This window comes from Rhea pennata, chromosome 1 (assembly GCF_028389875.1).
Source record: "Rhea pennata isolate bPtePen1 chromosome 1, bPtePen1.pri, whole genome shotgun sequence".
Taxonomy (NCBI): domain Eukaryota; kingdom Metazoa; phylum Chordata; class Aves; order Rheiformes; family Rheidae; genus Rhea; species Rhea pennata.
The window spans coordinates 68409127-68421662 of record NC_084663.1 but is presented as its reverse complement, the minus strand read 5'-3'; the positions used below and the strand labels follow the sequence as shown (position 1 = coordinate 68421662).

Here is a 12536-nt window from a genome sequence, read left to right as displayed (position 1 = left end):
ATTCCTTTAGCCCACTGAATTCTCCCCCAATTCCTTTAGCCACTGATTGTGGATGTCCACTAAGTGGCCTGTGCCGACAGGGATGCTTGGAAGATTAAAGCTGGAGTATTTTCCCCTAGCCAAGATAAAACACTATTGCATGATGTTGGAACAACCGTCTATTCCTACAAATATTGATGAATACAAGTGCAGCAAATGCGGGGGGGGGGGGGGGGTTGTATTGAAAATCAAATACAAGGAATAGTTTTCCTTTCTGCTTGTCTGAAACACTTGTCCGTCTAAAATGAACTAATGTGTCTTTTTTCACCCTATCAGATCAACCTGTTTACAAACACTTACTAAGAGTTACAGAATAAAAGAGAATATGATTTATTACCTACTACAGACTGTTACATAACCATAGAAACACAGAAAAACAGAGTAGGAAAGGATCACAGAAGGTCCTCTATTTCATGCCTCTGCCAAGCCAGGCTCACACAGTTATTATATATAAGTGTTTTCTGGCAGATATTTTTCTGACCTGTTCTTAATAACAGTCAGTGATGCTGTGCTTCCACAACCATCTTCACAATCTTTTCTGGCCTTACCATTAGAAAATTCTCCCATAGTGTGATCTAGTCTGTTACTTCTCTTGTAAAGGAGAAGAAAAGATTATTCTCCTCCTACCTATAACAGCCTTTTATGCATTTGAAGACAGCTCTCTTTAGCCTTCCCTACCTCAGACACACACAGTTCTTTCAATCTTAGTTCTTGCTTCCCACATTCATTACTTTCACCAAGCTCCTCTAGACTCCTTCCAATTGAACTCCACTTCTCCTATCTAAAGCTCCCAAAATGAGACACAGTACTCCAGCTGAGATTGTCTTAATGGTGAACAGAATAAAACAATTGTTATGCTCAGGTTAGCTTTCACTGGACTATTAGAAGTAACCCATAAGTTGACCAAGAGTTCATGTTTTTCATGTTTTGCTTTTTGCATGCAACCATGTTGTTGGCCTGCTGAGTTTGTAATCCATAACAGGATTCAGATTCTTTTCTCAGGACTGTTACCTAACTAGCTGTCACCTAAAATCCTTTATTTGTGAATTGTTCATTTCTGCCTACAGGTAGAGCCTTGCACTTTCAACTTTTTTTAAACCATTTCTCCATTTCCTCAAGATCTCTTTGAATTCTAATGCTGCTCCTTCAGCATGCTTCCAGTCCCTTCTAGCTTCACGTCATCTGCAAATATAATAAGCATACTTCCTCCTCCATCATTCAGGTCATTAACACTGAACCCGGGACAGACCTTTGTGTTGCAGAACCTCACTTGAGCAAATACTCTCCACCTAAATGGTCTGACTGATTTCTCTCCCAATCATCTAGACCATGTTTTTCTAGCCAGCTTATGAGAATTTTGCAAGAGATGATACAAAATTAAAGCATATGACACTTACTTCTCCTCCTCCATATACAAATTCTGTTGGCCTCTTTTAGAAGACAATTAGAGAGGTTTGACAATTTGTTCTTGGCAAATCTATGTTGGTTGCTAGTCATCTCCTTATCTTGCAGTTATATATATGTATATATATATATATATGCAGTTCGTTTAAGCATTTGTTCCAGCACTTTTCCAAGAATGGAAGTTTCATTGTCTAGCTTATAATTCCTCTGCTCCACCTCTCTAAAATATCCAGCCTTCATGACTTCTCAAAGAAAAACTGCCAGAAAAGGTTGCTTCAACTAGCTTTTAAAGACTTTAGGAGGAAGACGATTAGGTCCAACTGATTTGAAAACTAGCCTAACTCATGCTCTAGCATGTTCTTTTCCTACTCTAAGCTAAGACCTTGTGCCTTTTGTATTAACAGGTCCCATTGACTATTTCAATTAAGAAAAGAAACTTGTGCAAAACAAGGCAGTCAAAACTTCGGCTGTTAAGGGTTTTCCCTGAACACTGAATACAGAAGAAAGGACTGAAAATATATATATAATCATATAATGTGGCATTTGTAGAGAAAAAAATCTAATCAGCATAGGGACTCGAAGAGATCAAGTCCATAGCCCTGCAAACACAGGTAAGCCCATTGTCCTGTTTCATCATGAAGGCATTAAAAGCTTTGCACACCTGCTGCCTTCAGACTGTATCAGATGGAGCAATTTGGCTCTATGTGCATTAACAACTGGAGCTTTTGTTTCCTGAATCAGGGATAAGAAGAAGCAGAGAAATACCTGTCACTTCTGTTGTGGGATATGAGCTCTTTTCTTCACTTTCATTGGGCTGATACTCATCTACGTTGATCTGACAGAAAGAGAAGAGGCAAAGTCTTTATCAAACAAGGCAGAGGGTTTTCATTCCCTCAGAAACCCAAGCTGTTCTTGCCATCACTGCACAGAGAGTGGTGGCTGGCAGCAGACCTTGGTAGCAGGCGGGGACTCTCCATCAGCAGTGATCGATTTCAGCTCAATTTTCTCCTCCTTTGTCTCCTCCTCCACAGCTGCTTTTTCTATCTCCTGTTTCTTTTCGGGACTAGCAGTCCTAACAATTTGACAAGATAAAAAGCAAGTAGTTACAAATGTGAAAAGCTGTTTGCCTTTCAGAAACTTCACGTAGTATAGCACACATCACAAGAACATTCAGCTGGCTGGCATGTCCATCCTGAGTCCAGATTACATACATACCACCTTTTTATCATCTGCAGGCAAAAGCAGAGAATCTGCTCTAACTCTCTGCAGCATCCTCTTATTTTGTAGCTTTCTCACTGCCATGTATTCCTGTGGGGGGGGGGGGGTGTCAGACAGTATGTGCCTGTGTGTTTGTGCACATGCATATTGTATGTCTGTGATCAGAGATCTCCTTTTCATTCACAAGTTCTACCCAATGACAAAAGTATAAACTGTCTTCAACCCATAGTTTGTGATCTTCTGTTAGCTTGCCTACCAACTTTTCTGGGATCACAGTTTGCCCCTCACCTCACTCCCAGAACTATGGAAACCCTGCTGACTGTTCTGCAGGACAAAGTAGAACAATCTCCTCCAAAAAGCCTGGAAGAGAGTGAATAGAATTAACAAACAGGGAGAGACTTCCCCACTGTTGGCTGCTGAGAATGAAAGAGAAGCTCTACAGTCAGCTCATGCCTCCTAGGAGTCTGCAGAAATACCAGGAGAACTGACAAGAGGAGAACAGAATGTGGAGAAAAAAACAGCTGAATCTTATGTCATGGGAGTGACAATCTGAGAATGTGCCTTGTGCTCCAGCGCAATCAGAAGATAATAGGGAGACTGAAATGGCATTATCATACTGACACCATTTCATGCTTTCTCCACAGACACCCTGAAAGCTCATCAGTCACCCAGAGTTCCTCTCCTCTGCTCACATCATCACAACTGTGTGGACTTACAACTCACAAGATTTTATTGTCCTATAGTTTCAAGTGTTTTATTCAAAATATTATATAAAACAATAATATATATAATTATATAATTATTATTCACATATATATGTATAATACATATACCCTTCCAGAGAAGCTATACATAACACACCTACATATGCACATGTATATATGTGCATAATGGATGTGTATATAGACACATACAAATGCATGAATTTGAGTGTAGATATGTATACATATGGGTTTACCTAGCTAGTTTTTTCCTTTCTTTTTCCTCTTCCTCCTCTTTCTGTGCAGATGTTAAACTCTCAGCATCAGCAAGGTTGTCCACAGCAATGGCCAAAAATACATTCAGCAGGATATCTGTTTGTGTTATACTTAAAGAAAATGGGCTTTGAAAACTGCAGAACAACATTGTACCAGGGGTGTCTTGATTGAAACTTTTTAGCAAGCTGTAATCAGATCTCCTGGATTTTCCAAACTTCCAGTTCACACAGATGTTCAAGATGTACATATCCAGCATGCACAAACCCACACCTTCCATCCAAATGGCTAACACACTGTATGAGGTTTCCAGACTGATTGATATAAAGCATCCAAGTCCAGATTTGAACACTTATATTTCAGTTTCTGATTTCTCAGAAGAGTCTCACTTAGTTCAGCAGATCCCACTGATGATAACAGGAACTGTGAATGCTTTGCATCTTTGACAGGTCAGGTTATTTTTATTAAAGCACCTAAACAGAGCTTCAAGAGCTTCATAATATTAGGTATCTAGACTTCCTGGTTTTGGCTGATGTACTCAAATTGAACAAACTCATTATAGGCACTCCCACAGACATGAGTGGATCCAACGGACAGTAAGCATTTCTGAGGAGACCAAAGAGAAAATTCCTTTGGGATTTGAAGCACTGAAGGGACAAGCTGGTAACCCTGCTGTCTCCTAGCAGATAGCCCATCCATGGAAGCTACATTATAAAGCAGGTATACATGTGCAACTGAAGGGGAAGCAATCACAACTTCTTTCTTGTCTGACAGTCAACGTTCAGTTCTTACATTACTAATCTGAACACCAGCTTCTTCTACAAATTTATTGAGAGTGGGTCTTATTATACTTTAATAACTTTTAAGTAAACTCCAAGGCTTAGTCTTGAGCACAACCATCCCCCTCCGTGGGTTCCAAGGTCTAGTAGCTCCAAAGCTAGCCAGCATGTTGAACTGGCTCACATACTCCTCTGCACTTCACAAGGTGATTCAAACTATAGCTTTTTTTAAGCTGTCAGGCAGACTGCCTAACTCAACCTTCAGATAAGTGGAATTGCACAATCCCACTTTGAAGAGAGGGTATGCAGGTCAACAGAAATGTCAAATAACAGGGTTTGAGAGATCTGAATTATGAGGAAAGGCCAAAAGAGCATGGCTGAGTTTACAAGGTGGCTTTATAGAAGAATCAGTATTAAAGAAATGTCACCTCTGACACAGGAGGGCTTGGAAGGGAAGAGAAACTGAACATGAACAAATCTGGAGCAAACTGAGATATGGAACAGAACCACAGTTGCATGTTACACGCAAATTCTTATGAAAGGACACTCATGGCCTAATCATGCAATGTGCTCGTACCTCCTCGGATACATATAGTGCCCTCATTTTACCTTGACGCCAGAGACTGAATTTAGCATCTTCTTAGGCTAGCAGACAACAGAGCACAGAGTTTTCTATTTGAAGGACACATGGGTTGCATTAAGTGAAATGGAACGTGGTTCCCGTTAGTTTATACATGAGTTAATGTATGATCTCACATAGATCAATTATGTCAAACATATGTTACTCTTACTACAGCACTTGTATATGTATATAGCATATTGTAATATACGTATTTTTGTTCCACATAAGATTTGGATGAAAGCACATGGAATATATTACTGAAAAGGCAATTAAAGCAAAAATATACAGTAAGTACAGTAGGTAGACATAGAGATTAGCTTCTGGAGAAGGCATAAAAGAAAAACCCACGGGGGAATTAAGGGGAATAAAAATTAAAAACACTAAACATGTGAAGTTACTAAATAAAAGCTGGCATGCGGAATTGGCATGTAGCTGGCTCTTACAACTGTTTATGTGCCTGAAGTCTTAGCACTAACTAAAATTCAACAAACTTGTTTAACTTCTGGCAGTGCCAAGCCAAAATTCAGTCCTCAGGAAAAGGTAAAGATGCAAGGTATGTAATTCATTATTTACTGACATGACAAAATAGTAAAGAGTGGCTTTAAATTCAGCCCCACTTGGAGAAAAGACAGCATCAAAGGATACAATTTCCACAGATGAAGAGGATGATGAAGTAAATACAGACCAACATTCCTGGAAAAGAGGGGCCGCCATAAGCCATGATCCCATCATACATCACCGAATTCCAGTCCTCCCCAGTCAGGATCTAAATGACACATTCCCACCAATAGGGATACAGTGTTAGACCACACAGAGAATTTGAAATTTCTATTAACACAAAGATATCTCTTACTATCCTACAGATACCCTCCCCCAGGATGCTTGAGGACTCTGGATGTGTCCATCTAGAAAATTTAAAGGAAAAAAAAAAGAGAGAATGCAATGCAGGTTTATATTCTAAGTATTAAGAAACCAGAGATGTCCCCTTGAGGACTGATGTTCGAAACCAAACAGCTCTCCAAGACAACTCTGTTCAGGCATTTCCCTCCCACATGCCTGCTGTTTCAGACAGACTGTACAAGCCACAGCACTGAAGACAGCACTTAGTGGAGCCCCCCTGCCACTTTTCTTCACCATGAATGTGCAATCATGATCCTGATGCTCTTGACAGAAAATAGCTGCCTGCTTAAAGAGCATTTGATTTCTCCTCTGGTGCTGTGGACAGATATTTGTTCTCCAGTACTGTGTGAGTAGAGAGCACACCAGCAGGGCTAAGCCTTGGCATGCAGGTGGTGCCCTGGGACATGGCAAGAGCTGTTCTCTTGTCCTATCCTGCTAAACACTGGAAGCACTGCTACACATGAGGACTGCAGCTTTGGTTTCCAATCTTGGGAGAGAGAACCCCTGCTCTAACATCATAACCTGCTGCCTGGCTCCTAGTGCTGTTAGCCTGATTTCCAGTCTCAGGGACTGTAAGCCTGCAGAGGAAGGGTGCAAGACCCGCTCTCTTTCTCCCAGTGCAAGAACAATGTCTTGGCTTTATCAGGATTACTCTTGTCCTTACCTGAAACACAGTGAGGAGGGACTGGGGGAAGTTGTCAAATGTACTCCTCCTGGTTTGCATCTCATCAAAGTTAAACTTGCCCCCAAAGAGCTGCATTCCCAGGAGTGAGAAGATGATAATGAAGAGGAAGAGAAGCAGCAACAGGGAGGCAATGGAACGGACTGAATTCAGGAGTGAAGCCACGAGGTTACTCAGAGAATTCCAATATCTAGGAGAGAAAATAGAGGCAGTTAAAATTTCTTTACTCCAAAACAGATGCTCATGGACTGCAGAGGACATTGGTTCAGACTGTCTTCTGCATATAAGCAGGCATTTCCAAATAGCCTGTTAAACAGTGAATCATTGATGTGCTTGCCTAAGATAATGAGACCTACTGCAGTTAATGAGTGTTTTTACTACCACATGTGTACATACACAATTCCCTCCACCCCCCACCACATACACGCACCCAGAAGATTATTGCAGCACTCTCTATCTAAGGCTCTTCAAATCTTCTATCAATATACAGTGATTAGTTCTTGCTGCTTAAGTGAGTTACATTCTCACCAACCTCATTACAACACTCACAGATGTTATAGCAGCCAGAATACCTCACTCCAGAGAATGGTTTGTAATAACTAACAGGAACAGATGGGGAAACATTTTGGATGCAAATACCAACTTGTCCAAAAGCTAGTGTGCATGTATATGTATTTGTGTTCACTCATGGATAGAGGCTGCTAAGCTTCCCAGGACTGGGAAGAATGAGAGAGATATTAAACCTTCTCCTCCTCCAGTGCTTGTTTTATATGGACACTAAAAAAGAGACTCCAGATCTACATCCATATAGCCCTGAGTTCCCATTACTCTTGGAAGAGCACACCACCACTGCTTCTTGGGTATCAAACCTACTACACTTCCTCAGGCAGGCTGCAGAACAGGGCTTAATCACAGAATCACAGAATCATTAAGGTTGGAAGAGACCTCTGGAGAGCACCTAGTCCAATGCCTCTGCTCAAGCAGGGTCACCTAGAGCATGTTGGACAGGGTTGCATCCAGGGTGATGGGTTCAAAGACAGCTGGCCAAGATATTTCCAGAATCCCCAAGGCACCAAGGCACCAGTTGATCACAATGACCCAAATCAACAGATATTCCTTCTATTCTCAGGGACTGACATGAATGTCTTAGATATGACTAAAGTGAAGGCTACTTAGACCAGCTACTGAGAGAAGGACAGATGACTTGTGATCTCACACAAAACGACAGAAAATTGTGACTTCTGCTTTTAAAACAATTACCATTAAAGAGAGATGATGGCTAACCCCTGCTCTCTCACACTGTATTCAGACTTGCACTTGGATCAAATTGATGTGTGATGCAGAGAAAGGATATTCTTGCGCCCATAGTCCCATTTAGGGATCAAAGAGATGCCAGTAGCATGCACTACCCCAGCATGGGAGTTTGTTTGCTTTGCCGGCTTGTAGAATAGCTGTGCGTTGAAAAAGGCAGCATTTTTCTAAGGAATCCACCAAATCACCCATGAAGCAATTTTCCACAGAGACAGAAGTTCCACTTAAGAAGGATGGCAGACATGTCTAGTGCTCTCACTCCTCTGAGGAAGCCCGATCCTTCAACATACAAATCTGTCTGTTCTTCAGGCAATGCAGTCAGTAGATACAAATGTTCTTGAAATCACAGTTAAATTAATATTCCCCAAAAGTCAGTGTAAAAAGAAGGTTTTCCTTCTCCCATGGGAGATAGGAATGTTAGAACGGCCCAATCACTTCGTAAAGGTTAGCAATCTGATCTGCAAAGGCACTCTGCCACGTCCTCTGAAGTTCACCAACTAGTTCATCTCCAGGGGCTGAGCTTCAAAGAGAACTGTGATGTTTTCCCTCCAGCCTCACTTCAGCACTTCAGAGAAAACTAAAATGCTTTAAACTTTAACTGCAATTAAAGAGATGAGCAATGTAAAACTACAGAGTAAAGGTAAGGGCATAGAAGCTGCAGGCTCTGTGCCACCAACTGTCCGCATTGAAGTGCAATGTAACAGCTCTCTGTATTTGCGTTTACACTTAAAGCTCACATACTTTCAAGCTTTGGGAGGAAGGGAAAGTGATTTAGGAAAAAGGACAAATTTATTCCTGATGGAACTTCAATGGCTTTAGCAGTCTTACACTAGAAACTGATAGGGTCCTGAATATCTCTCCAAGTCCTCCAATGTCAGCCAAGACACATATTTTCTAGGACTCAATCTAGCAATGCCCTTAAGAGCACAGAATAAAGCCATTACAAATGCGAATACTCTCAGTGACTCACTTACTTAAAGCTTAAATGCTTTACTATCTCAAAACACAAGCACACAAACTTTTATGAGGTCTTCACTTCTAATAAATGGCTGAGATTCTCTTACTAGAGATTCAGTTTCTTATGCAACAATCAAACTTTAAAGCAATTAACTTAGATGATCTAATGATAAAGTTCCTGCTATATTATCTGTGCTCTGCTAATCAGAAATACAGCACCATTAGAAAAGCAAACAAACCAACCTCCTTGACCTTCCCCACCCGCCAAAAAAAAAAAAAAAAAAAAAAAAAAAAAAAAAGAGAGAGAAAAAGAAAAGAAGGAAAGAATAAGGAGGGCTGGACTTGACTAGAAAGTGGAACTAATGAAGGTCTTAGTGTTCTAGAAGTCTGAGGTTCCCGTATGTCACATTAGCTGGTTGCAGAGCTAACACGAACACTCACTCAAAGCGAGATCTGGAGTAACTCAATGAAACACATATCAAGAATGAATGAAGCCCAGACAAAGAAAAAGTCTCTGACCATTTCATCCTTTTCTTTTAATATACTACCAAGGAAAAAAAAGTTAGAGTAAATCTCATAGCACTGCTTGACAAAATCAGAGATTTTGGACCAGTCAACACAATATGGGAAGTACAAGAGAAAGAATCGCTGCTTCCTCAGACTGCTAGAGAACTGAATGCACTTCTTGACATTGCCCACCTGAGGAACTCAGGCCCTTGAAGAGGCTAATGAGTAAGTCACTGCAAACCCCTAATGAATAGGATTAGATCATGATCTTTGTTTCGAAAGAGAGGAATAAGATGCAGAGAAGTTACATGGTTTGTTCAACATCTCACACAAACTTAATTGCAGAACTGGAATCAAATTTTTTTTTATTCTCTTCCCTCTCCTCTTTATTGCCTTTCACTATGTTTTTACGATACTAGCAATCACAGATGCAGAGCTTAAAACAATAGCAATAGCTGGCAGGCTCCTTGTAGTAAAGCTTCCCACACTGCTTCTCCAATATAACACCACTCTGAACTTAAGTAGAGGAAAGGGGGCCCTGTCTCTCTTCACAAAAGTTAACAGAGAGGTATCCACACTTAGTGATGGGATTTCAGTTTACTCGTGAAAATAAATTGACTTATCTTCAGTGTATAATGGAGTAAATACAGGGATTTATAAAGCAGCAAGGGACTGCGTGTAAAGAGACAATCATTTGTCTTATCTTAGTAAAGGAAGATTTTCTGGGCAGCACTGTAAAAATTAGGGATAATAAAATAAATAGATTATTTTGACTGCTTGCCCTAATGCAAAAGATGAAATAATTCTGAACAGGACTTACACTCTTGAAAGAAATGTTTGCTCTTGAAATTCTGACTGTGGTTTCTAAAATGATATGTTGTTCTTCTGATGGCATCTTTATTTGTTTCTATTATATTATGGATCTGTACTCATGCTTTTCCTAGAAGATTTTTTTTATGCACCCAAAATTTGTTTGTGCTTAATGCTTAGCATGGAAAATCCACACAATCATATAAACACTAGGCTACCTACTGACATACGCTTGCTAGAATAATTTCCCTGCTTTGTGCTTTTTTAAATCCCCTTGATTATCACTATTTCCACCTCCACTGTATGTCCACATGTCACTGCTTGTGAATACATATTTGACACAAAACATTACATTATCATCCCTCCTATCCTTCTCACCTTTTCAGGATTGTATCTTTCCATATTATCATTGCACTCAGCTGACATATTCTACCAGTACTGATAATGTCAGAGTCACTAAATCATTACTGTATTTAGAGCTGAGTGAATAATGAAAAATACTGTATTTTACCAGAGAATATCAGAAGTAAAAGTTAAGTATTAATGCTAGAACATTCTCCCCTGCAGTCAGACATGAGTGGGCCTAAAGCACTGCTTGGAGGCTTGTGCTAGGGCCTTCCTCATGAGGGTGAACTTCACCCACGGAAGGGAAAACACAGATAAATCTGAGATTACTGCAACCTACTTGCCAATATTTTAGGAACAGAAAAGGAGGCAAAATCTGATTAATACATTATTCATTGTTCCTTAGCTCTTACTGTGCTTTACACATAGACCTCTGTACAAATTACAGGACACACACTTCAGGTAATTATTTACTGCCATGCATAACTATATTTTAGTTCTGCTGTAGGTTGAAGATAAATGCAACTAGTCCTATGTCTGGTTGATTTCTAAATTAAATCACTGTCAGAAGCTTTTGGAATATTTGAATATTCCAGTATCTCAACCTTCCTAAAGTATTAGTGACATTCTCTTAGTATTTGCCTTTTTATTAGAGAATTCTCCTAACTAGATTACATACTTTGTGTAGAAGTGGAGAAAAGTCCTGAAAAAACAATGACCTCTTCAGGATGCTGTGCTAAATTTTATGCTTTTATACCTGTTGGTATGTTGCCCTCGTGTATCTGATTACTGAATGCCTGAAACAGCTACCAGTTTCCCCAGAAACCAAGCCTGGAACTCAGTGATGATGATAGCTTTCAGACTCAAAGATTCAGAAAATGCAGTCACCAGACCAGAGCTCCTCACTATTTCTAAAAGAGCAAAGATGCCTTTCTTGCTGGGAACCGTTGTTAGCTGGAACATTCTTCCCTCTCCTATGATCACTCCTCTACATAGACCACTTTTTTTTCCTTTTGACAGTTGTAGTCTTGCTTGTCCACTTTGTCTTAGATTGCAAACTGATTTTCTGTCTGCCATCTGATCCTGAAAACCATCACCTTGCCAGAGAGATGAGGTTCAGAAGCTTTAAGGGTAAATCTTACCCTTAAAGGTAAGGGTACTAGAATCTAAGTCAAGTTTTTTTGCTGCCTCAAAACTCTGCCATCTTGACTGTCTTCCTGTTCTGGTCTTGTTTTTCTCATGCTCTGTGTTTTTTAACCCAAGTTCGTCAAAAATTTCCTTTTGGGGAGTTTAAAGTGATTCTAGGGACACTTGTATAGCTGAGTCTGCACAAAACTCACTCTTTCACCACCTCAATCAAGCCTTTTATAGAATGGCAGGCCCTCTGCTGCACTGGGGACCACCTCAGCAGGTTTGTTCCAAGAGCTTCCATTTGGGTAAGTCAAAAACTGACCTGTCTCACGACCTCCCCTCAAGCTCAAAAACTCCAGCTAAATCCAGCTGGTGTTTCGGAGGTGCTTGATTGCAGGAAGTAGCTCTTACTTAACAGGCACCCCTGTGACTTTATGTAAAGGAAATACATACAAGAAAAAGGAAAAAGAGGGGAGATTGGACTCTGGAAATGTCGTCTCCTTCACAGAACTACTGCTGTCATGCTAGCTCTTCTGAAGGAGAAGAAGGGCTGGCAAAATCTTTTGCCTATAGCTGCTAGTGTTGACACCTTCTCCCTCTCAGGACACTGTTGAGTCCACTGGAACTGGCAGAGGCTCCTCAGTCAAATATTTATGCTCAAAGCAGTCTTTCAGGCTTCTCTCTACCACCACAAGGCAACAGAAAAGGTCACAAAGCTATCTGCTGTTTTATTTTCACTTTTTATTTTTCAGGCAACCCTTAAAGCCTAAGTTCAGCTCTTATTATTATCCTCGTAGATTTCAGTTAATCAATTTGCTTGGTATAAGATGTCCCCAGTCCTCTTTGCCAGACTCTGC

General features: G+C 40.4%; 1 protein-coding gene across 2 annotated transcripts in view; it reads right to left on the bottom strand.

Annotated features, from left to right (window-relative positions):
• CACNA1C (calcium voltage-gated channel subunit alpha1 C) overlaps nt 1-12536 on the bottom strand; it is a 495695-nt gene that overhangs the window by 98736 nt on the left and 384423 nt on the right. For both annotated transcript variants that reach the window (XM_062590597.1, XM_062590591.1), the window contains 5 exons: nt 6601-6808; nt 5682-5802; nt 3620-3734; nt 2395-2515; nt 2209-2278 (listed from right to left, as the gene is read on the bottom strand). In XM_062590597.1, coding sequence (XP_062446581.1) covers nt 2209-2278; nt 2395-2515; nt 3620-3734; nt 5682-5802; nt 6601-6808 — 635 coding nt within the window. The remainder of the gene's footprint in view (nt 1-2208; nt 2279-2394; nt 2516-3619; nt 3735-5681; nt 5803-6600; nt 6809-12536) is intronic.